At 42.3% G+C, this 22,789-nt stretch overlaps 1 protein-coding gene across 1 annotated transcript in view; it reads left to right on the plus strand.

The window, feature by feature from the left end:
* Nucleotides 1-22,789, plus strand: part of VWA3B (von Willebrand factor A domain containing 3B) — a 288,159-nt gene that overhangs the window by 154,193 nt on the left and 111,177 nt on the right. The window contains exons 23-24 of the mRNA XM_073614648.1: nt 16,868-16,988; nt 21,534-21,658. Of these exons, the coding sequence (XP_073470749.1) occupies nt 16,868-16,988; nt 21,534-21,658 (246 nt within the window). The remainder of the gene's footprint in view (nt 1-16,867; nt 16,989-21,533; nt 21,659-22,789) is intronic.

Genomic DNA, 22,789 nt, shown 5'->3' on the forward strand with positions numbered 1-22,789 from the left:
CTTGTCAGTGCAAATTAATATCCGCTGGTTCAATCTCAACTGATGGCCTATAAAAAGGTGTCTCATTACCAAGATGTCACACAAGAAATATCTCATGAAGGGTAAAAGCAAAGAGCTCTCTTAAGACTTTCGCAGCCTTATTGTTGCAAAACATACCGATGGCATTGGTTACAGAACGATTACTAAACTTCTAATTGTTCCAGTGAGCACTGTAGGTGCCATAATCCGGAAGTGGAAAGAACCTAATTTCACCATAAACCAGCCATGACCAGATGCTTCTCGAAGATTTCTGACAGAGGAGTGAAAATAATTAACAGAAGAGTTGTCCAAGAGCCAAGGGCCTATCAGAAGAGTTGTCCAAGAGCCAAGGACAACTTGTGGAGAGCTTCAGAAAGACCTGGAATTAGCAGGTACAGTTGTTTCAAAAACAGCGAGTAATGCACTCAACTGCCATTGCCTGTATGCACGCTCACCACACAAGACTCCATTGCTAAAGAAAAAGCATGTTAAACTTCATTTAAAGTTTGCTGCACAACATTTAGACAAGACTGTGAAATACTGGGAGAATATAGTCTGAACAGATGAGACCAAATTTGAACTTCGGATGGCATAATACACAGCATGTTTGGAGGTTAAATGGCACTGCACATTACCCGAAAAACACCATACCAACAGTGAAGTTTGGAGGTGGGAACATCATGGTGTGCAGCTGTTTTTCAGCATACAGTACTGCAAACTTATATGATTGAAGGAAGAATGAATGGAAAAATGTACCAAGTTAGTCTTGATAAAAATCTGCTGCCATCTACCAGGATGATGAAGATGAAATGAGGACATTTCAGCAAGACAATGATGCCAAACACAAAGCCAAGGAAACTCTCAATTGGTTTCAAAGAAAGAAATTAAAGCTGCTAGAATGGCCCAGCCAATCACCTAACTTGAATCCAATAGAAAATCTATGGAGAGGACTAAAGATCAAAGTTCATAGAAGAGGCCCATGGAACCTTCAAGATCTGAAGTGTGTTTGTGTGGAAGAACTGGCCAAAATCACACCTGAGCAATGAATGTGACTAGTTTCTCCATACAGGAGGTGTCTTGAAGCTGTCGTTACCAACAAAGGATTTTGTATGAAGTATTAAATAAATTCCAGTCAGCGTGTTCAATACTTTTTTCCCTGTGTCTTTTTTTATTTTATCACACATAACTTAATATATATACTGTATGTGTGTGTGTGTATATATATATATATATATATATAATTTAAAACCTAAAAATATATCCAGAAGAAATTTAGTTCAAAACTGAAGGATGTGTCCAGTAGCGACGACGACGGATTGGCCTGTGTTACAGCTGCATTCTCATAAACATCAGCCTCCCCAATATAAACAGTAGCACTATTTCATGAATTATTAAAGTAAGGGGATCCATGATGATTGCAGTAAAAAAAATAAAAAATTCTCTCTGCTCTCTGTTTCTCATAATGAACTTGTGTCCGTTTACACCCGCATACCTCCGATTCGATCTGGTACGGTATAAACAAACAGAGGATTCGTTCTCATCTGTGTAGGAAGAGTGTATCAGAGAGTAATCTCTGCTGTCCCTTTACACCCGGGCTGCCCATAGAGCAGAGTGGGCTCTGTCATCCCCCTGCTCTGCTCTGAATTAGCAGAGGACCTGTGAGCAGATCCCCTGCTGATCGGTACACAGTCCACCCCGTGTGAAAGGTGCCTACTTAAAAATAAAAAATCAACTCGTAAAATGTATCCAGCACAATAGCACTTAACCTAACAGTTAAATTGAACCTTTGTGAATGGTGTCACCGTTGCAAACCAAGAAATATAAATGTGTAAATATAGGATCTGCTGCAGTTATAGATTCCCCACTATATAGTGTGGGATAGGGAAAAGTGTATTTATGAAGGATAACTGTGGAACCCTAAACCTATACCTTGTGTCTAAACAATTCTATCATACAATTCATGTGAATATACAAAATTAAGTGAATACATAAAAAATATATAAAGAATAAAAAATATATATTATAAAAAATACGGTACTTGTGAAAAATTATCAGTGAAAAAAATATTTAAAAAAACAATTATATACAAAGTCCCAGTGCTGCTCCTTTAAGTATATACAATATCCCTTGTCCTCAAAAACGTTATGCTTTTATGCACCACCAAATTGTGGTTCACTACCACCTTCCAAAGTTTGTACTCACCAGAAAGCAATAATAAAACCGCCTCAATATTATGCCAGGATATGTTTTCCTTCCATGGGGTATAACACAGGTTTGCCAGCAATTATCACAGTGTTCCATCCATGCTTCAACAATCTCAAAATCTCTTGGAAAACAAATAGCCATCATTGCGCAACAGTCTAAGCTGTATTTTGTATCGTAAAAAATTGATAGACGAATGCACTCACATGTTATTGTGCCTATAAGACAGGCACAAGTCTATCCAGCGATCCAATTAAAGCCTTTTGCTCGCCGTGCCGTATCTAGGAACTGGCATGTGGTGCAAGCCTCGGTTTGGTGCAAGTCAGTGGCAGGAAGTGACGTTGATGCTATTGACCGGCCTCAACGTGTTTCGCATCATTCGTGCGTCATCATTTTTTAAAATATTTTTTCATATATATTTTTTATGTATTCACTTAATTTTGTATATTCACATGAATTGCATATTTCGACACAAGGTATAGGTTTAGGGTTGGCGCAGTTATCCTTCATAAATACAAAATTTAACCTTTGACAATTAACTTTATCCTGAAAAGTTAACATTCACTTACAAAGCATGAAGCCTCACTTTTGCTGAGAATTTTTTTTTACCCTGTTCTTTTATATATATTGCAAGGATTAAAGCAAATGTCATTGCACAGTCCTACCTTCTGCTTCTTGTTGCAACTTCCTATTGCTAGTGCTGAACAGGATTGGGTCTTCCTGCTGCATTCACATAATCGGTCCCAGTGTTGTAATTGATAAAAAGCTGCTGAGAACAATAATGAGCCAATTGTAGGATCAAGAAGTTAGATTTTCGGGATGTTCTGAACTGGATAATTGTTGTCATGTATACCATAGTATTATGTACACATGTCTAGTACTGTAAAGCAACACTGTTCTCAACCCTGTCCTCAACTACCCCCAACAGGCCATGTTTTCAGGTTTTCCTTTATCTTGCACAGGTGCTTTAAATCAGAGTCAATGGCATGGTATTTTGGATAGCTAATTTATCTTAGAGAAATTCCCAAAACATGGCCTGTTGGGGGTACTTGAGGACAGGGTTGAGAATCACTGCTGTAGAGCAAGCCATAGCTATTAGTAGGGATGGGCCGAACACCCCCTGGTTCAGTTCGCACCACAACACAAACAGGCAAAAAGTTCTAGCGAACATGTGAACCCTATAAAAAAGTCTATGGGACACGAACATGAAAAATCAAAAGTGCTCATTTTAAAGGCTTATATGCAAGTTATTGCCATAAAAAGTGTATAGGGACCCGGGTACTGCCCTAGGGGACATGTATCAATGCAAAAAAAAAAAATTTAAAACAATAATTTTTTCAGGAGCAGTGATTTTAATAATGCTTAAAGTGAAACAATAAAAAATGAAATATTCCTTTAAATATCGTGCCTGGGGGTCCCCTTAGTCTGCCTGTAAAGTGGCGCATCTGTGTAATGTGTAGAGCAGAGCAATAATGACATTTCTAAGGGCCCTTTTACACTTGTGCGACTTGTCCTGGGACTTGGGACTGCAAAGTCACATGACAAGTCCTACCCCATGATTTCCAATGAGTATCATTCATATCTGTGCGACTTCAAAGTAGTCCCTGCTCTAGTTTGGTCCGACGTTTATGTGTTTTGAGGTCCATAGACCTCAAGGTTACACAGGCATTGCTTAAAGTTGCATCAAAATCATGGCAAAAAATGCAGTAAAATCACGCAACTTTCAGGTCGCACAAGTGTGAAAGGGGCCTAAAGGACAAAATTTTATGCAAACTTGCTCACGGTTGTAATGTATTGCCGGCTCCTGGCAACTTCTGTCTCTTGGCTTTGACAGTTGTTATATAGGCAAGGATAGGGACACACGCTGACGTAACTGGATGACCTACATGACGTCAGAAGGGACAGGGTCAATCAGTTACATCACTGGGTGGCCCCGCCCTTGCCTATATAACAGCTGTCAAAGCCAAGAGACAGCAGTCACTGGGAGGCATGAATATAAATTCTTTTCAAATTTTTGGGTCCGTTGGGATTGAAGATGGATGGACATTGTCAAAAACTGTCTGTGGTTTTTACTTTTTGACTCTTTTTTTTTTTTGGTGAATGGGTTAGGGGTACAATGCACAATTCACATGGGGGGGCAGGATCTAGGGGTCCCCTTGTTAAAGGGGCTTCCAGATTCTGATAAGCCTCCCCCTGCCCGCAGACCCTGACAACCACCAGCCAGGATTGTCGGGAGGAGGCTCTTGTCCCCATCAACATGGGGACAAGGTGCTTTGGGGGGTCTGGTATGGATTTTGGGGGGGACCCCATGCCATTTTTTTTAAACTTTGGCATGGAATTCCCCTTAAAATCCATGCCAGACCCAAAGGGCCTGGTATGGATTTTGGGGGGGACCCCATGCTGTTTTATGTTTCTGCACTTCACTATATACCCTGCACTGTATTATTTATACTACACTGACTGCACTATATATTCTCCACTGTATTATATATACTACACTGACTGCACTATATACTCTGCAGGGTATTATATACAAATTGGGTCCAAAGTGTAAATATTTTGTGTGGCCACCATTTTTTTTCCAGCACTGCCTTAACACCCTTGGGCATGGAGTTCACCAGGTTGCCACTGGGTTCCTCTTCCACTCCTCCATGATGACTTCACGGAGCTGGTGGATGTGAGAGACCTATCTCTCCTCCACTTTCCGTTTGAGGATGCCCCATAGATACTCAATAGGCTTTAGGTCTGGAGACATGCTTGGCCAGTCCATCACCTTTACCCTCATCTTCTTTAGCAAGGCAGTGGTGTCTTGGAGGTGTGTTTGGGGTCGTTATCATGTTGGATTACAGCCCCGCGGCCCAGTCTCTGAAGGTCGGGGGATCATGCTCATCATGCTCATCATGCTTGACTGTAGGCAAGACTCACGTCTTTGTATTCCTCACCTGTATATATAATACAGTTCAGAGTATATTGTGCAGTCCAAATAGTATACAGTATCTCACAAAAGTGAGCATTTTTGAGTATACTCCTCACACCCCTCACATTTTTGTAAATATTTTATTATATCTTTTCATGTGACAACACTGAAGAAATGACACTTTACTACAATGTAAAATAGTGAGTGTACAGCTTGTATAACAGTGTATATTTGCTGTCCCCTTGAAATAACTGAACAGACAGCCATTAATGTCTAAACCACTCTCAACAAAAGTGAGTACACCCCTAAGTGAAAATGTTCAAATTGGGCCCAAATAGCCATTTTCCCAGTGTCATGTGACTTGTTAGTGTTACAAGGTCTCAGATGTGAATTGGGAACAGGTGTGTTAAATTTGGTGTTATCACTCTCACTCTCTCATACTGGTCACTGGATGTTCAACATGGCAGCTCATGGCAAAGAACTCTCTGAGTATCTGAAAAAAAGAATTGTTGCTCTACTTGAAGATGGCCTAGGCTAGAAGAAGATTGCCAAGACCCTGAAAATGAGCTGCAGCATGGTGTCCAAGACCAGACAGCGGTTTAACAGGACAGGTTCCACTCAGAACAGGTCTCGCCATGGTCGACCAAAGGAGTTGAGTGGACGTGCTCAGCATCATATCCAGAGGTTGTCTTTGGGAAATAGACGTATGAGTGCTGCCAGCATTGCGGCAGAGGTTGAAGGGGTGGGAGGGTACACACTGCATCAAATTCATACCAGAAGGAAGCCTCTTCTAAAGATGATGCACAAGAAAGCCCACAAACAGTTTGCTGAAGACAAGCAGACTAAGCACATGGATTACTGGAACCCTGTCCTGTTGTCTGATAAGACCAAGATAGACTTATTTGGTTCAGATGGTGTGAAGCGTATGTGGCGGCAACCAGGTGAGGATTACAAAGACAAGTGTGTCTTGCCTACAGTCAAGCATGGTGGTGGGAGTTGTCATGGTCTGGGGCTGCATAAGTGCTGCGGGCACTTGGGAGCTACAGTTCATTGAAGGAACCATGAATGCCAACATGTACTGTGACATACTGAAGCAGAGCATGATCCCCTCCCTTCAGAGACTGGGCCGCAGGGAAGTATTCCAACATGACGACGACCCCAAACACACCTCCAAGATGACCACTGCCTTGCTAAAGAAGCTGCGGGTAAAAGGTGATGGACTGGCAAAGCATGTTGTCACAAAGGGGTCAGGCTCAAAGACCAATTGCTATAGCAGTTGCATGACTACCACCGACCAGCAGGATAGGTACACAGGCAGTCACCCTGGCAGATGATTCAGGCTCACCTGAGGTGCGAAGTCTAAGTACTAACCGGTGTTCGCCAGAGCTCCTGTTGGCGGAGATGGATTTTGCTGCGTGTTAGTACCACGTCGCGGTCCTCGGGGTCGCCCCACCATGAGGTGAGCAAACCGGGGTCCAGATAAGCAAGTAAGAATCAAACAGAAGTGTGGTCAGTAAACAAGCCAAAAGGTGGGTAACGAGTAGTTGCTGGTTGGGATCAGGCAGAAGTGTAGTCAAGGAACAAGCCAAGGGTTGATAACGTGCAGTAGCAAATATGGACGGCAGCAGGGAAGACAGGAGCGAGATACAGACTGGAAATAGCACAATATTCTGGCAAGTGCAGAGACATGGCTTATATCAGGAAGTTTGTGGGAGGAGCAAAGAGTTCAAGGTTCAGCAGAAATCAAGGCACAAGGCAAGGGTTGTCCAAAGGATCCGACAAAGCGCTGTCCAGCATCTCAGAGAAGATTCATTGCCAGACACAGTTGAGATCCCAGGTTCAAGTCCAGCTCCTGACACATGTCTCCAGACCTAAACCCTATTGAGCATCTCTGGGGCATCTTCAAGCAGAAGGTGGAGGAGCGCAAGGTCTCTAACATCCACCAGCTCTGTGATGTCATCATGGAGGACTGGAAGAGGACTCAAGTGGCAACCTGTAAAGCTCTGGTGAACTCCATGCCCAAGACGGTTAAGGCAGTGCTGGAAAATAATGGTGGCCACATATTAAATATTTGGGCCTAATTAGGATATTTTCGCTTAGGGGTGTACTCACTTTTGTTGCCAGCGGTTTAGACATTAATGGCTGTGTGTTGAGTTATTTTGAGGGGACAGCAAATTTACACTGTTATACAAGCTGTACACTCACTACTTTACATTGTAGCAAAGTGTCATTTCCTCAGTGTTGTCACATGAAAAGATATAATAAAATATTTACAAAAATGTGAGGGGTGTACTTTTGTGAGATACTGTATACTATACAGGCTGCACTATATACGCTGAACTGTATTATATATACTATACAGACTGCACTATATACTCTCCACTGTATTATATATACTACACTGACTGCACTATATACTCTGAACTGTATTATATATACTACACTGACTGCACTATATACTCTGAACTGTATTACATATACTATATGGACTGTTCTATATACTCTAAACTATATTACATATACTATACGGACTGTTCTATATACTCTGAACTGTATTATATATACTATACGGACTGCACTATATACTCTGAACTGTATTATATATACTATACGGACTGCACTATATACTCTGCACTGAATAATATATACTATACGGACTGCACCAAATACTCTGCACTGTATAATATATACTATACGGACTGCACTATATACTCTGAACTGTAATATATATATATATATATATATATATATATATATATATATATATATATATATATATATATATATATATATATTACACTAACTACACTATATACTCTGCACTGTATAATATATACTACACTAACTGCACTATATACCGTATTTATCAGCATATAACACGCACCCCAAGCAAAATAATGGTCAGTGAGCATCAAGCCTGATTAGTGCCCATCTACAGCTTCAGTGCAGCCTGATCTGTGCCCATCTGCAGCCTGATCTGTGCCCGTCTGCAGCCTAATCAGTGCCCATCTGCAGCCTAATCAGTGCCCATCTGCAGTCTAATCAGTGCCCACCTGCATTCTAATCAGTGCCCATCTGCAGCCTAATCAGTGCCCACCTGCAGTCTAATCAGTGCCCACCTGCAGCATTGTTCAGTGTCCATCTGCAGCCTTGCCGTTATATATGCTGCCATCGAGGGATAGGTGGGGACGAGCACTGCCGAAATAGAGCCAGATGTCCTGTGTACTTGGCTCTGCGTCACGCCCAGTTCCGCCCCTTGGCCCAGATCCTATGATGGATAACGCCGGTACAATGCCGGGACGTCCATGCTAGGAGCCGTCCAGGGGGCGGGACTGAGCGTGACTGCGAGCCGAGCCGAGTACACAGGAGATCCAGCTCTATTTCGTCAGCGCTCGTCCCCTCCTTCCCCTCGGTGGCAGCCTATATCGGCGTATAACACGCACACACGGTTTTCCCCCTATTTTAAGGGGGAAAAAGTGCGTGTTATACACCGATAAATACGGTACTCTGAACTGTATTATATATACAGTATACTACACTGACTGACTGCACACTACACTAACTACCTGCCTAATCGCCATTCATTCACTATATAGGGCCGCCATGTAAGCAACAGCCTTATACAGTGTGGGGCATGGACTTTATTTTTTATTTTTTTGCTATAAAAATAACAAGCATGTTATACTTACCTGCTCTGTTGCAGTGGATTTACACAGAGCAACCTGGATCCTCCTCTTCTCGGGTTCCTCTTCTGTGAATCTGGCCCCTCCCTCCTGTTCAGTGCCCCCACAGCAAGCAACTTGCTATGGGGGCACCCGAGCTAAGTCACAGCTCCATGTGTCCATTCAAACACGGAGCCCCGACCTGGCCCCGCAGCCTCTCTCCCCTGATTGGCTAGCTGACTTTGATTGACAGCAGCGGGAGCCAATGGCACTGCTGCTTTTTCTCAGCCAATCAGGATGGAGAATCTCGGATGGCTGAGAAACTCGCAGACATCGCTGGACAGAGAGGGACCTCAGGTAAGTGTTGGGGGCTGAGGGTAGCTGCTGCACACAGAAGGCTTTTTATCTTAATCCATAGAATGCATTAAGATAAAAAAAACCTTCCGCCTTTAACAACCCCTTTAATTAAATTATTGCCCAAGCACTTGACATGCCTAAATGCTTTTACAACGCTTTAGGTGCTTTTTTGATGCTGCATTTCTCCTGCTAGGCGAAAGGCATTCAGGAGAACTGAGCAAATGCCCAGTGTGCATGAGGCCTAAAAGAGAGAGAAAAAATACTCCCGACCCCAGCTTCTTTCAGCTCTAACAACAACAACTAGCTGAACACAATCTGATTTGGCTAATATGTAGAAACATGAAAATTGTCCTGTGCTGCTGACATAATTGGCCAGATCAGATCGCAGTTATTACTTTTTCATTCACTGAATCAGATTCAAAGCGGCTCACCAATGTTTGGAGAACTATATAAATAATTGGTGCATTCTATTTTTATTTTTATTATAATATTTTTTAAATTTTATTGGCAGTTGTAAAAATATTTTGGCACTGTTACCTCTTTTAGAAAGTGTTACATAATTTACCTTTAAGATGCTTCCTACGCTTCTGAGAGGGAAAAAATGCGTGCTTCCAGTGTATTACATTAATAATTCTTTCTATTGTTTCTTACAAAGTACAGATGACAGTAACTTCAGTCATTCCTACAGGTATATTTCAAGGTCATTCCTCATTGTCAAACTATATGATAAATGACTACCCTTCACATTCAGTGTTCTTGGTGGCTCTAAATAACTGCGGCATTGTTTGTATTGATGAATGTACTTCGTTTGGTGAAGTCTACCTTGAAAATATCACAGAAAATAAAGAACATCGGGTTTAAGGTCATTAAAAGAAAATACAAAAAATACTTTGTACTGAAATACTATTTACCAGTTAACTTTAGTGTTAGTGGAAGACTAAATTCGCTCCAACTGCACATTACTATAAAAATTAAATATATACACAGGTTTAACATATATCTGGCCATTTAAACCGACCAAATGGGAACCTCCTAGAATTAACTGGTTTTCTGCAGTAATTTGCCATAAAGGGCTGGAGGAAAAAAGTGAACCCATAGACTAATGACTTAAATGAAAGCTAATTGGAGACATTAGCTTGCACACCTGGAGTCCAATTAATGAAATTAATTTGAGGTTTGCTTTAGAGCTTCTTTGATTGATAAAAGCCACTCAAACAATTTAAGATTGCTGTTTCTAAAAAACATCTGCTGACGTGAACCATGCTTCTCAAAAAGAAGCTCTCTGAAGACATATGATTGAGAGTAGATGATCTGCATAAGTCTGTAAAGTTATACAAAGCACTCTATTTTTAAACATCCATCAGTGGACAGTTGGACAAATTGTTCATAAATGGAGACCATTTAGTACTGTGACTGTTCCTGTAAGAAGTGGGCGACTCTCAAGCAGTGGCAGCTGGTGCTAAACTTTTTTGTTGGGTGGGGGGGCGGCAAACAAACCCCCCCCCCCCCGTCCACACTCACCCAGGTCCCAGGTCGTGGCACCACAGCTTCCTTGGCTTCTCCTCCCGGCCAACACGATACGTCTTCTGTCCTGATTGGCCGGGAGTAGAAGCCGGAAGACAATAGCGAATATTGATACAGGTGGGTGGGTTTCAACCTTTTTCAAGCCAATTAGAGCCTCAGGCTCTAATCATGTGACTTAAAAAAAAAAAACGTATAGAAAGCTATGAGTCCAGCGCCCCGCATGCATCCCTGCATGCAAACTGGGGGGGGGGGGGGGGGGGGGCGCCCCTGCGCCCCTTATGGACCGGTCGCTCCTGCTCCACAACACAGAACCCTCAATGAGGTAGCTAATAACCCAAGTATCAGCTAAAATGATAAAGTATGATGGAGGGAACATCATAATTAGGCTTGCTTTGCTGACTATTTGCCATTATCGAGGGGGAAATTAATTCCTGAGGGGAAATTAATTTACCAAACTATCCTATAGGATAATGTCAGGGTGGAGATCCACCAGCTGAAGCTTAGAAGAAGTTGGTTAATGCAACAGGGCAATGACCCTAAGCATCAAAGTAAATACACCACAGACTGACTTCAGAAAAAGAAAATGTGACTTTTGGAGTGGCCCGGTCAGAGCCCAAACCTTAAAGGGGTTGTAACCCTTGTTTTCTTTTTTTAAATAACAAACATGTCATACTTGCCTCCACTGTGCAGTTCGTTTTGCACAGAGTGGCCCCAAACCTTCTGGGTTCCCCCGGGGGCGCTGGTGGCTCCTCCCCGCATCGAGTGTCCACATTGGAGAAGCGCTCTCCTTGGTGAACACCCGTGTGGGCATGCTCTTGAGTCCCGCATCTGTGTCCATTCACACAGAATGCAGGACTCGGCCCCGCCTCTCGGCGGATTTGATTGACAGCAGAGGGAGCCAATGGCTGCACTGCTATCACCCTATCCAAACAGGACACGAGACACCAGCTACAGATGGTGGGCTCGTTCCTGGCCAGAGTAAGATCCGTGTCAGGTAAGTAAAAGGGGGGTGGGGCTGCAGCACTACAGAAGGTTTTTCACCTCAATGCATAGAGTGCATTGAGGTGAAAAACCATGAGGGTTTACAATCCCATACAGATGCTGTGAAATGACCTCAAGAGAGGCGTTCACACCAGACATCCTACAAATGTGTCTGATCAGAAACCGTTTTGTGAAGAAAAATGGTCAAAAAGTCCTCTTGAACATTGTGCGGGTCTGATCCAGAATCACTGAAAGTGCTTGCTTGAAGTCACTGCTACTAAAGGAGATTTGACCAGCTATTCACTCCAAGGGTGCACTTTTTCCTCCAGCACCGTGAATGTTTATTGAGTGTGTTCAATAAAGACACAAGAAATTAGAGTTTTTTGTGTGTTATCAGTTTAAGCACCTTGTGTATGTCTATTGCTGTGACTTGAATGAGGATCGGATCACATTTTTGGGCAAATTAGTGCAGAAAACCAGTTAATTCCAAGGGATTCACATGCTTTTTCTTGCCACTGTATATTGATTGGTGTAAGTTGTAGATGTTGACTGGTGTAAATGTAACCTATGTATAGTAATTGGTGTAAAATCTAATCATGCTACTACCACAGATGTTGCTGTGCTTTATTGTTATGTTTAAATTAACTGTGGCCCATTGGGTCTAAAAATACGGGGTGGTGGTGTGACGTTGGTCTATTGAGTGAGGTGGACCCACATCCCAAAATTCAGGGAGAAATGCAAATTTGATCCTCTTACGAGACTTTAAAGGGGACACCTACTCATGAGTAAGGGAGTATAATAAGGAGTATAGTAGGTATAGGTTTGATTGCAAAAGTTTAGGTGTTTATTAGAGTAAGGATTCGGGTAAATTTAGGGTACAACAGATGAGTTGGCATAAAGTACAGGATACAAGTTACAAACATGAAACATGGCAATACAACATGCAGAAGATCCACAATCATAGGACTCCAGGTGTGTATGGAGCACACACACAGAGAGTACCCAACGCATTTCGAGATAAAAGACACACCACTGGACTTCAACGGCCTCCAGTCCACGTCAGGCTCGTGACACCTAAACCCGGCGGGGCGGCCTAAGATAGAGCTCCCCAGCAAAGGGCGCCACAGAGCCACCGTAGAGAAGAGTAATCCTAGGTAGGCTCCAATCTGGAAAGGGCCGAGAGAAGGCCCATGCAGGCAGGGGACTGCGGGTCTCCAAAGGGAGGGGGTTTTTTCTTATGGTCTGGACCAGTGAGCAAGTGCAATAATCCTGTATGATGCCCCAGACTGTGTGCATCCAGTTACCTATGAGGGTTATGGTGCCCCAGGGGGTAATGGCAGTCTGGGGGGAGTGGAGGTGAGTGCTCCAACAGGGGGTCCAGGCCAGGAAGGTCCAACCTTGTGGGTGTAGCAGCGGCGTGCAGCAATGTAGGGCAGAGGCCTCTGGTAGGATTACTCTTCTCTACGGTGGCTCTGTGGCACCCTTTGCTGGGGAGCTCTCTCTTAGGCCACCCCGCCGGGTTTAGGTGTCACGGGCCTGACGTGGACTGGAGGCGAGTGGTCCGTTGAAGTCCAGTGGTGTGTCTTTTTATCCCCAAAAAAAACCCCTTTCCTTTTGAGTGCTTCTTTGGATACAATGCAGTAATACATGCCTCCCAAGCAACACAATATGACATACCTCTGTGCTTGCTGATCCCTATCAGACACCCCTGAGGAAGAGTTTATCTCGAAACGCGTCGGGTACTTTCTGTGTGTGTGCTCCATACACACCTGGAGTCCTATGATTGTGGATCTTCTGCATGTTGTATTGCCATGTTTCATGTTTGTAACTTGTATCCTGTACTTTATGCCAACTCATCTGTTGTACCCTAAATTTACCTGAATCCTTACCCTAATAAACACCTAAACTTTTGCAATCAAACCTATGCCTACTATACTCCTTATTATACTCCCTTACTCATGAGTAGGTGTCCCCTTTAAAGTCCCGTAAGAGGATCAAATTTCCATTTCTCATTGGGTCCAAAATTACAAAGCTGTAGAAAGATATGTTAAATGATAAACATATGTTGCTCACACCAATCAATTTCTAATTTTTACAGATGGGTCAGGACATGTAGACTAAGGCCCCTTTCACACTGGGGCGGTTTGCAGGCGTTATTGCGCTAAAAATACCGCCTGCAAACCGCCCCAAAACAGCCTCTGCTGTTTGTTCAGTGTGAAAGCCCGAGGGCTTTCACACTGGAGCGGTGCACTGGCAGGAGAAGAAAAAATCTCCTGTCAGCCGCATCTTTGGAGCGGTGAAGGAGCGGTGTTTTCACCGCTCCTAAACCGCTCCTGCCCATTGAAATCAATGGGACAGTGCGGCTATACCGCGGCTATAGCCGCGCTATACGAGTGGATTTAACCCTTTTTCGGCCGCCAGCGGGAGTTTAAAACCGCACCGCTAGCGGCCGAATACCGCGGTAAAACAGCGCTAAAAATAGCGCTGTTTTACCGCCGACGCCCCCTACCGCCCCAGTGTGAAAGGGGCCTTAATGTTTGGAAGGACTACTCTTCTACTTTGGCTTTCATCTACTATGATGCTGAGATAGAAAACAGTTAGTTTTCCTGGCATACTTAGATTTAAATGTCAATTTTCTTGTTCACCTTAGAAAATGAAAGTATGATTGTTTTTTTTTTTAAATGATGCAGAGGGGTTTCCTCAACTCAATAAAGATAGTTTTTTCAGCAATAATGCACATGTCATAGCTAAGATTCTAGTTTTTCTGCCATAATCACCCAATCAATATAAGCCAATTATGGGCATGTGTAAAAAACACATTTTTATTAAGTTTCGCATGGTTATATTTGAGTTTTCAGAAATCATCGCTGACAGATGGCACGCAAACCGATTATGCCAAATTGAGTCCCCCAAGCTAAAACGGATGACGCTTACACACAAAAAATACAGAAATAACAGCTGCCCTCCACTGGCCCTCCACTGGCCCTAAGGTTGTCACCTTTTGGTTTATGGAAATATATTCACTGTACTTACAGGTAAGCCTTATTATAGGCTTATCTGTAGGTACAAGTAAAAAAAAAGTGTTTACTCCCACTTTAATAAAGCTATAGGCCTATTAATTTAGCAATAATTTTGTTACAACTTATGATGACAGCATATATATGTGCATATATATTTGAGGGAGGCAAAACAATTAAAATTAAAAATACACTTTCTCCAGTTATACCAATTATTGTTATTACTATTATTATTATACAGGATTTATATAGTGCCAACAGTTTGCGCAGTGCTTTACAATGTGTTAATGGCATCTTTCAAATAACAAGTCCTACACTGTAAATAACAAATGCTTTTTGATGATGCAATGGTCCCCTTCATTTTGACACCAACATATTGTTTCTATTATAAAGTATAGCAAAGTCATGTACAAAAAAAATCAAGGCTTTTTTTGTTTTGTGTATTATTTTAATGTTAAGCTGCAATAAACTAATAAAAACAATTAAGGAAAACGAAAATAATTTATATGAGCAGTTAACATTTTTTGACAAAAAAGTTTAAGCTGATTCCAAATCCACATACTAAGTGATGTGCAAGCCTCAGAATGTAAACAAAAAAATTTACTATACCTTTCCTAATTGAACCAAATCCTCCTTCATTTGTGTCTCACATGCTGCCCCTCCCAGACACTGCAGCTTATAGTTAGAGTTTTACAGTAGAGGCGGTGCTCTCAATCCAGAAGGTAGTGGGCAGGACTGTTACTGATAGGGATGTAAATCAGTAGTGACATTTCTGATAGCTATGCCCTCTGCAACAGTTTTTCATCCTGCTGTTGTGCATACAGGCACAGCCTACATGAGGGTGCAAAAGCTATCCTGAATTCAGGAGCAGTGCGCCATTGTTGCCAAATCATCACAGTATGCTGCATTAGATGGACTTCACTGGCAGGCTTAACAGGTATTTGTGGGACTTTGCAAGGCTTTCCCATAACGCACAAAAGTTAACCTAGAGATGCACTAAAAATTAGGTGATGCAGCACTTTTTTTTAACAGGAAGCCATAAATTAAAAGTAACAAATGCTAAATAATGGCCCAATAGGAAAGACTTTTAAACAAATCTAAACTTTTTCTATCTGCTTTTAGTTTTTTCAGTTTTTTTTCTTTTTTTAATGCTTAAAGTGTTACTAAGCCCAGGACCCTGCATTCACTATATCTGGTCTCCCACAGTACACAGAATATGGAAATGCAATTATTTTAGTAACTATAAACTGCTAAATACCTTTTCTCATTACCAGTATATAGCAGTCTTATGACTTCGATTGAGTGCCTGCTTAAAGCTTGTAGGAGGACATTTCATTCTCCTCTGACTGTCCGATGAGGCTGCAGAACCCCTGACCCTCTGTCTGGACAGTGCTGATTGGCCCTGTGCTGATCACATGCACCCCCCAATGAAAAAAAAAAAAAAACCTCTCTAGTAATGCACACCAAATTGAGCATGTGCAGAGTATTTCCATGGCTCTGCACTATCAGGAGATGGATTGGAGACAATAAAAAAAAGGGGAGGATCAGGGAAGACTGGATCAAACAGCCTTTATACACAATGCGCAGGATTAACCCCTTAGGTTCCACCGTGAGTATAACAAGCATGCTTTACTGCATATGCAGTACTGTTGTGAGTTTTGTGAAACTTTAACAATAATTTCTGTCAAGCTAACAGCTCAGTATAACAGATTACAGTACATACCAAGTGTGTGTTCCCTCTGTAATCAGTGGTGCTCTGCTGTCACTTTGACAGCTATGCTCTGTTATTAGGAGCTCACAGAGGTCCTGATACAGAGTGAGCAGCTGTCACATTTCCTTTGTAGTGTGCAGCTTGGTCCTGCACAGTGCAGAAGAGGCTCAAGCTCTTGATGTGACCCCACCAACCCCCTCCCCCTGAACTAAAGCGGATGCTTCGGCATGTTTGGTCTAGTGCAGTGACTCAAAGGAGGAGGATAATACACTTAGAGGATTCACCTTTAAAAACAGGTCTGCAATGGCAATTCCCATATTTCCACTATGCAAAGTCTAATGTTAGAGTCCTTTCCTTTAAAATTAAGGTGTAGTGTATGTTCCTCTGTGGAGTTTTTAATGTGACTTGCACTAAATGGCTTTGAATATTATATAGATTAATCTATTCATGTTAAAATGTGTTTCTGTTATCTCTGCAGTCCAATAATGAAGAGCTTGAAAAGAGAAAATATGAGAAAAAACCAAAAAGGCAACGAATAGATGCACTGAGAAGTCAAAAGGTCATTGCAAGGTCGGAGGTTGATGGGTTTTACTATCCAGGTACTATATGCAAAAGCAGTCTACCTACCTCAAAAACCCAACATTAAACTTTTCATAAACAAGACAAAAGATGTGCAGTAGATTCTTCTTGGTTAAATGAATTACATTTGAAGCAGAGCTGCCCCTAGTACAACACTTGTTAAATAACCAGCCTGGTGGTGGTAGGCACTACAACCTCCAAATCTCTTCTAGTCAAGGAGGAGATGTGAGCATTGGGGTGGGTGTTTATTTGCGAAAAAAATCAAAGCACCCCTCCCTTATCTCAAATTTTAACTCCTTGGGTTAAATGTGGAGAGCAATCGCTTTCTGTCCTTGTACAGGAACATTTGCCCCCCAGTCAAAGGGGAGAAGGAGTTAGGGGGGTTTTGTTATATTTTTAATCCTTGCTGAACCTATGCACACAGTTTCTCCTCTGGTTCTGCAAATACTGTATTGAAAAGATCAGTCCTGTCAGCATCAAGCTGGTGCTTTGCACAGGGGCTTTTTAACCTCTGTCTTTCTACACGTATGTGCCAGGGATGTTTTTTAAATGTATTCTGAAAGGAATGCAAAAGCAAGAAAGAAAAACTAGTGTTTAACATGTATATAATATGTAATAGCAATCAGGGCGCCAACAGAAATTTTGGGGCCCCCTTACACAGTTTTAGGCCTGGGCCCCCCCCATCCCCGGATCTGACCTTCAACATTCCCCAGGGCCCACCCACTGGCAGTCCCACAGAGTCCCATCCCATGTCCTCCTCTTTCAGTCTCATCTCCCCAATCCCATGTCCTTCTCCTTATCCTCCAGTCCCATCTCCTCCATCCGACATCCTCCTCCTCCAGTCCCATCTCCTCCATCCCATGTCCTTATTCTCCAGACACATCTCCTCCATCCCATCTCCTTCTCCTCCTCCAGTCACATGTCCTTATCCTCCTCCAGTCCCATCTCCTCCATCCCATGTCCTCTATCCCATGTCCTCCTCCTCCAGTCCCTTCTCCTCCATCCTGGGGTTCTGGTGGCAACTGTCTCCAAGGGCATTTCTCTTTCACTACCTGTTGTGCCTATGTGACCTCACAATGGGACACAGATGGTAAAAAAAGAAAGTTGTTTTAACTCTTCCATAATTTAGCCAAAATGGAAAAAAGTGCTTGCTTTATATATACTTTTTTTACATAACTAAAAGATCTAATAGGGTTATATCATTGCATAAGGTTTCCCCTCACTTCCTGTCTTAGTGTCACCAGAACAGGAAGTGGGGGAATCTCACTGTGGGGAAATAGCTTGCAATTGTTTCCTTAGGCTACTTTCATACTGAGGCGCTTTGCAGGCGCTAAAGTGCTAAAAACAGCACCTGCAAAGCGCCCTGAACGAGCCGTTCAATGCGGTGCGCTTGCAGGATGGTCAAAAAAGTACTGCAAGCCGCATCTTTGGAGTGCTGTAGGAGTGGTGTATTCACCGCTCCTAAAGCTCCCCTTCCCATTGAAAACAATAGGGCAGCGCAGCAAACCTGCCGGCAAAGCGCCGCTGTAGCGGCACTTTGCGGGCGGTTTTAACCCTTTTTCGGCTGCTAGCAGGGGTTAAAACCGCCCCGCTAGCGGTCGAATAGCACCACTAAAACGACTGTAAAGCGGCGCTAAATATAGCCCGTCTGTCTCAGTGTGAAAGTAGCCTAATAATGTCATATATATATATAGATCTATATATCTATATATATATATATATATAGATATATATATATATATATCTATATATATATATATATAGATATATATATGTATATATTTATATATATATATATAGATATATATATATCTATATATATATATATATAGATATATATATATCTATATATATATATAGAGAGAGAGATATAGATATAGATATAGATACAGATATAGATATAGATACAGATATAGATACAGATATAGATATAGATTTATATATAGAGATATATATCTATATATATCTCTATATATATCTCTATATAGAGATATATATATATAGATATATATCTCTATATAGATATATATATATATCTATATAGAGATATATATATCTCTATATAAATTGTGTAATCAATTGCTGGCTATATCCCCACAGGGAGATCACCTCACTTCCCATTCTGGTGACATCAAGACAGAAAGTGAGGGTAAAACTCCTGCAATGACATAACCTTGTTAGATGTTCTAGTTATGTATCATACTAAAGTATATATAAAGCAAGCACTTTTTTCCCCATTTTGGCCAAATTATGATTTTTTTCCCCATCTGTGTCCCACGGGTTGCAGGCAAAAAATTGCTCGACAGACAGTCGAATGTTAATGGTGGAATCCCTGCTGTGGAGCCATTGTATTCTCCCAGTTGGGGGTGAGAAAACCGCCCCTGCCAGGAGAACACAGTAATTATAGCTAGTGGCTACAAGAGCTGCTAGCGATAATTGTATATAAAATATGACAGGCTGGTCGTACTCAAGTTGATTGATCGACTAACTTGGGTACATTCAGCCTGCCCATACATACATTGAATCTCGGCCAGTCTCTGCTAAACAGACTGAGATTCAAACCACCTATGGCCGGCCTTATCTGCACTCTAGCTGCAATATTCACATGGGAAGATACAGTTTTTCTCAGCAGGGGATCTGTCCGTGGATCCCTTGCTGAGCTGAGCGGGCAACTGACAGATCTGTGTCTGCTTATGCTGTCCGTTTACACCCAACTGTCCTCTGATCCAACAGACGGAGGGGAATGGAGGCCCTTCCATCTGTTCTTTTTGCCAGATCAGATCAGATTTGAGGTAGGTGGGGGTAAACTGACAAATTTCCATTTAAATCTGCCGATCCATAGAGAACAATGGGTGGTTCGATCAGGTTGCCTCAAAAACAGACAGGAGGACCCAATCAGACCACTCATGTGAAAAGGGCCTGAAAAGCAATCCGCATTAATTGCTTTTCTGAGCATTGGCTAGTTTAGTGAACCTGGACTAATAATCACTGTAATGCTACCCATATTGCTGTCCTTTTAACATGGTGACATAAGCTGGTAATACAGTGATTGATATTAAGGGAGCACAGGCTGTGCACTGTACATGTCTTCTAGCAGTTTTAGGGAAACACTTTTTTTTTTTTAACTTACCTTGATCTCTGCAGCAGCTTCTTTTCAGAGGAATTCTGTCCCTCCCACCAACACAGGAAGCACGAGGCTCTGCAGTAATGGACAGTGCACCCTGTGTAACTATTGGCTAAGGAGGCAGCAGGAGGTGGAGCAGCCTGCCTCCTGCTGCCTCCTCAGCCAGTGAGCAACTGAAAGGCTGTTAGGTCCCTCCCTCATACCATCTCCCGAGTCCCAGCCCTGCCAGCTTACTATGCTTAGCCTACAGCCGCGTCTCTCCTGCAGACCAGCACTATTTCTCCTCCAGCTTCTCTCTCCTTGCTGCCGGGCCCCGGGCCCCTCCAGACACTCGGGCCCGGTACATGTGTATCAGCTGTACCCCCCTGATGGCAGCCCTGATAGCAATTGACGATTGCGCCAATATGCAGTATTGTATGTTTTTACTGTTGCTGGCCTACAATTGCCATACACAGCAACTCTGACTCTCATTTTAGACCAATCACATGATCCCTGAATGGGGGACAGTTGGATGAATCATAGGATTCTCTCCCTAGTTCAGAGATTCTGTTACATGCAGTGCACCAATGAAAAAACTTTTATCAGTGGAGGAGGGAGGAGTGAGTGACTCCTCATCGGGAGCTTTTTCACTGCAATTCTGCCCAAAGACCGAAGACTATATACTATCACAGAGCTGAAAGTGTCAGGAAGAAGACCAGCATTCATGCACAGAAGATTTCTGCAGGATCCAGCTGCTTGCACGTCGTGGGACATTAACCATTACAGGTAAGTAAGAGACTTTTTTTTCAAAAAATAAACTTCAGCTTTAAGCCCCCAGAAAGGGTTCAGCCCTCATAACTATTCAACCCCTGCACACTGCTTTTTTTTGCCTATTAGCTGTTTTACTCTCACATACTTGGTGTCACAGTATTAGTCTGTCAAATAGATTTTCCACCTGCCCTGCCAATTACCCAAACATTAGCTGACAGCTTTTTTCACTATGATCTGGTAAAGAGTGGAACAATGCATATGCAAATGTAACTGTTACGTTTTAAAACAGAACTTTTCCAACTGCATTGGAAGTAGTGTATGAAGCACCCGTCAGACGCTGCTTTTTGGAGTGGGTCAGTCATGTGTAGAAGATGCCAGTAATAAAATAGAGCCAAGGGCAATGGACAGACAGGCTTTGTCCTTGGAGTCAGACTGAATGTAAAATGTTCTTATTTGTCTGGGGTATACTATTAATATATCTGGCTGCTTCAAGCAAGTAAATTTTCTCTAGACTGGCAAACCAATTCAACCCATCGGTCAGCCGAGCTTTATTCCATATACAGTATTTTTAAAATTGTATTTCTATGAACCTAATTGTTGCTGCTCCAACCAAAATATCCTTAACAGCAGAATGTCTTTTTTTTGTCTTTTTACTTTCCTTCTTGTGTAATAAGCATGTTCTTCCTCACAGGGACAGTGGTGAGAAGTATAAATTCCAAATGTGCTATTGTGGATTTTTTGCAAGGAGAAAATATGATTGTTCCCATCAGGTTTATAATACAAACAGGTGGAGCCCTATCCTGGCCAATATTGAAGGTTATCTTATTTTATAATTTTTATCTATATGAAAACAAAAATGATTTTCCTTATGTTGAAGCAATAGAAATGTAGATATTTTAGTGCTGCCATGTAAACTATATAGTTTAGAATTATTGGACATGGGTGGGTTTCATTCTGTTAAATGTGTCAGGCAGTGTTACTACAATATAGATAGTATTTTCAAGGTAGAGTATCAGTCCTTTGTAGGCAGCATGTTCCAGATATACCATTATTGTTAGGCAGACAGTTTCTTTCAGGTAGAAAATTAGAGTTTAAGGTTGACAGCATCTTCCAGGTTCCCTATCATGTTTAGACAGTTTGATTTGTACTGTGTCACTCTTAGATTGATCACTCTTAGATCACTGTTAGATAGTTTTGGGCACATTGCCAGTGCTAGGAAGACTGTAAGACCAATGTATAGAAAAAGTCCTAACTATACGGTATGGACTACATACAAATACAGTGCTAGGTAGATAGTGTGTTCAGGGTAAGTTGTTAGTCCCCGGTGAGCAATACCTGCCAGGTGTGATTGGCATGCTTCAGGTACACAGATAGTATTGGGTAGATTATATATTCCAGGTACAGTGTTAGTATTTATCAGACACTATCTCAAGTGGTACAATGTCAGCAATATATTCTTCATTTACCAGAGCCATGCCTTCTATGACATCTGTACATAGCAACCAATTAGCTTCCAGCTTTCATTTTCAAAGTTTAACTGAACAAACTGAAGGTAGAAGCTGATTGCTTACAGCTAGAGGCGGCTCTTTAATTAGGCCAATCAGGCGGTCGCCTAAGGCCACCTTATTTGCCTAACGCATTACCCCAGTTTTGAGGGATAGGGGGCCCTAGCGCTGCTGTGTTCTGCCCCCCCGCCCTGCCCCAAAGCACTCCTTCATGTTGAGGGCATGTGGCCTGGTATGGTTCGGGGGGGGGGGCATTCGCTCAACCCCAGGCTGCAGGCTCGGATAGCGGTCTGGTTAAGGATAAGGTATGGATTTTGTGGGGACCCCATGCCTTTTTGTTTTATTACATTTTGGCATAGGGGTTTCCCTTAAAATCCATACCAGGCCTAAGGTCTGCTTGAATTATTTTTTCTCATTATAGGCGTGAGTGGGGCCTCATGTC

Source organism: Aquarana catesbeiana, linkage group LG02, assembly GCF_042186555.1.
Source record: "Aquarana catesbeiana isolate 2022-GZ linkage group LG02, ASM4218655v1, whole genome shotgun sequence".
In the NCBI taxonomy this organism is placed as follows: Eukaryota; Metazoa; Chordata; class Amphibia; order Anura; family Ranidae; genus Aquarana; species Aquarana catesbeiana.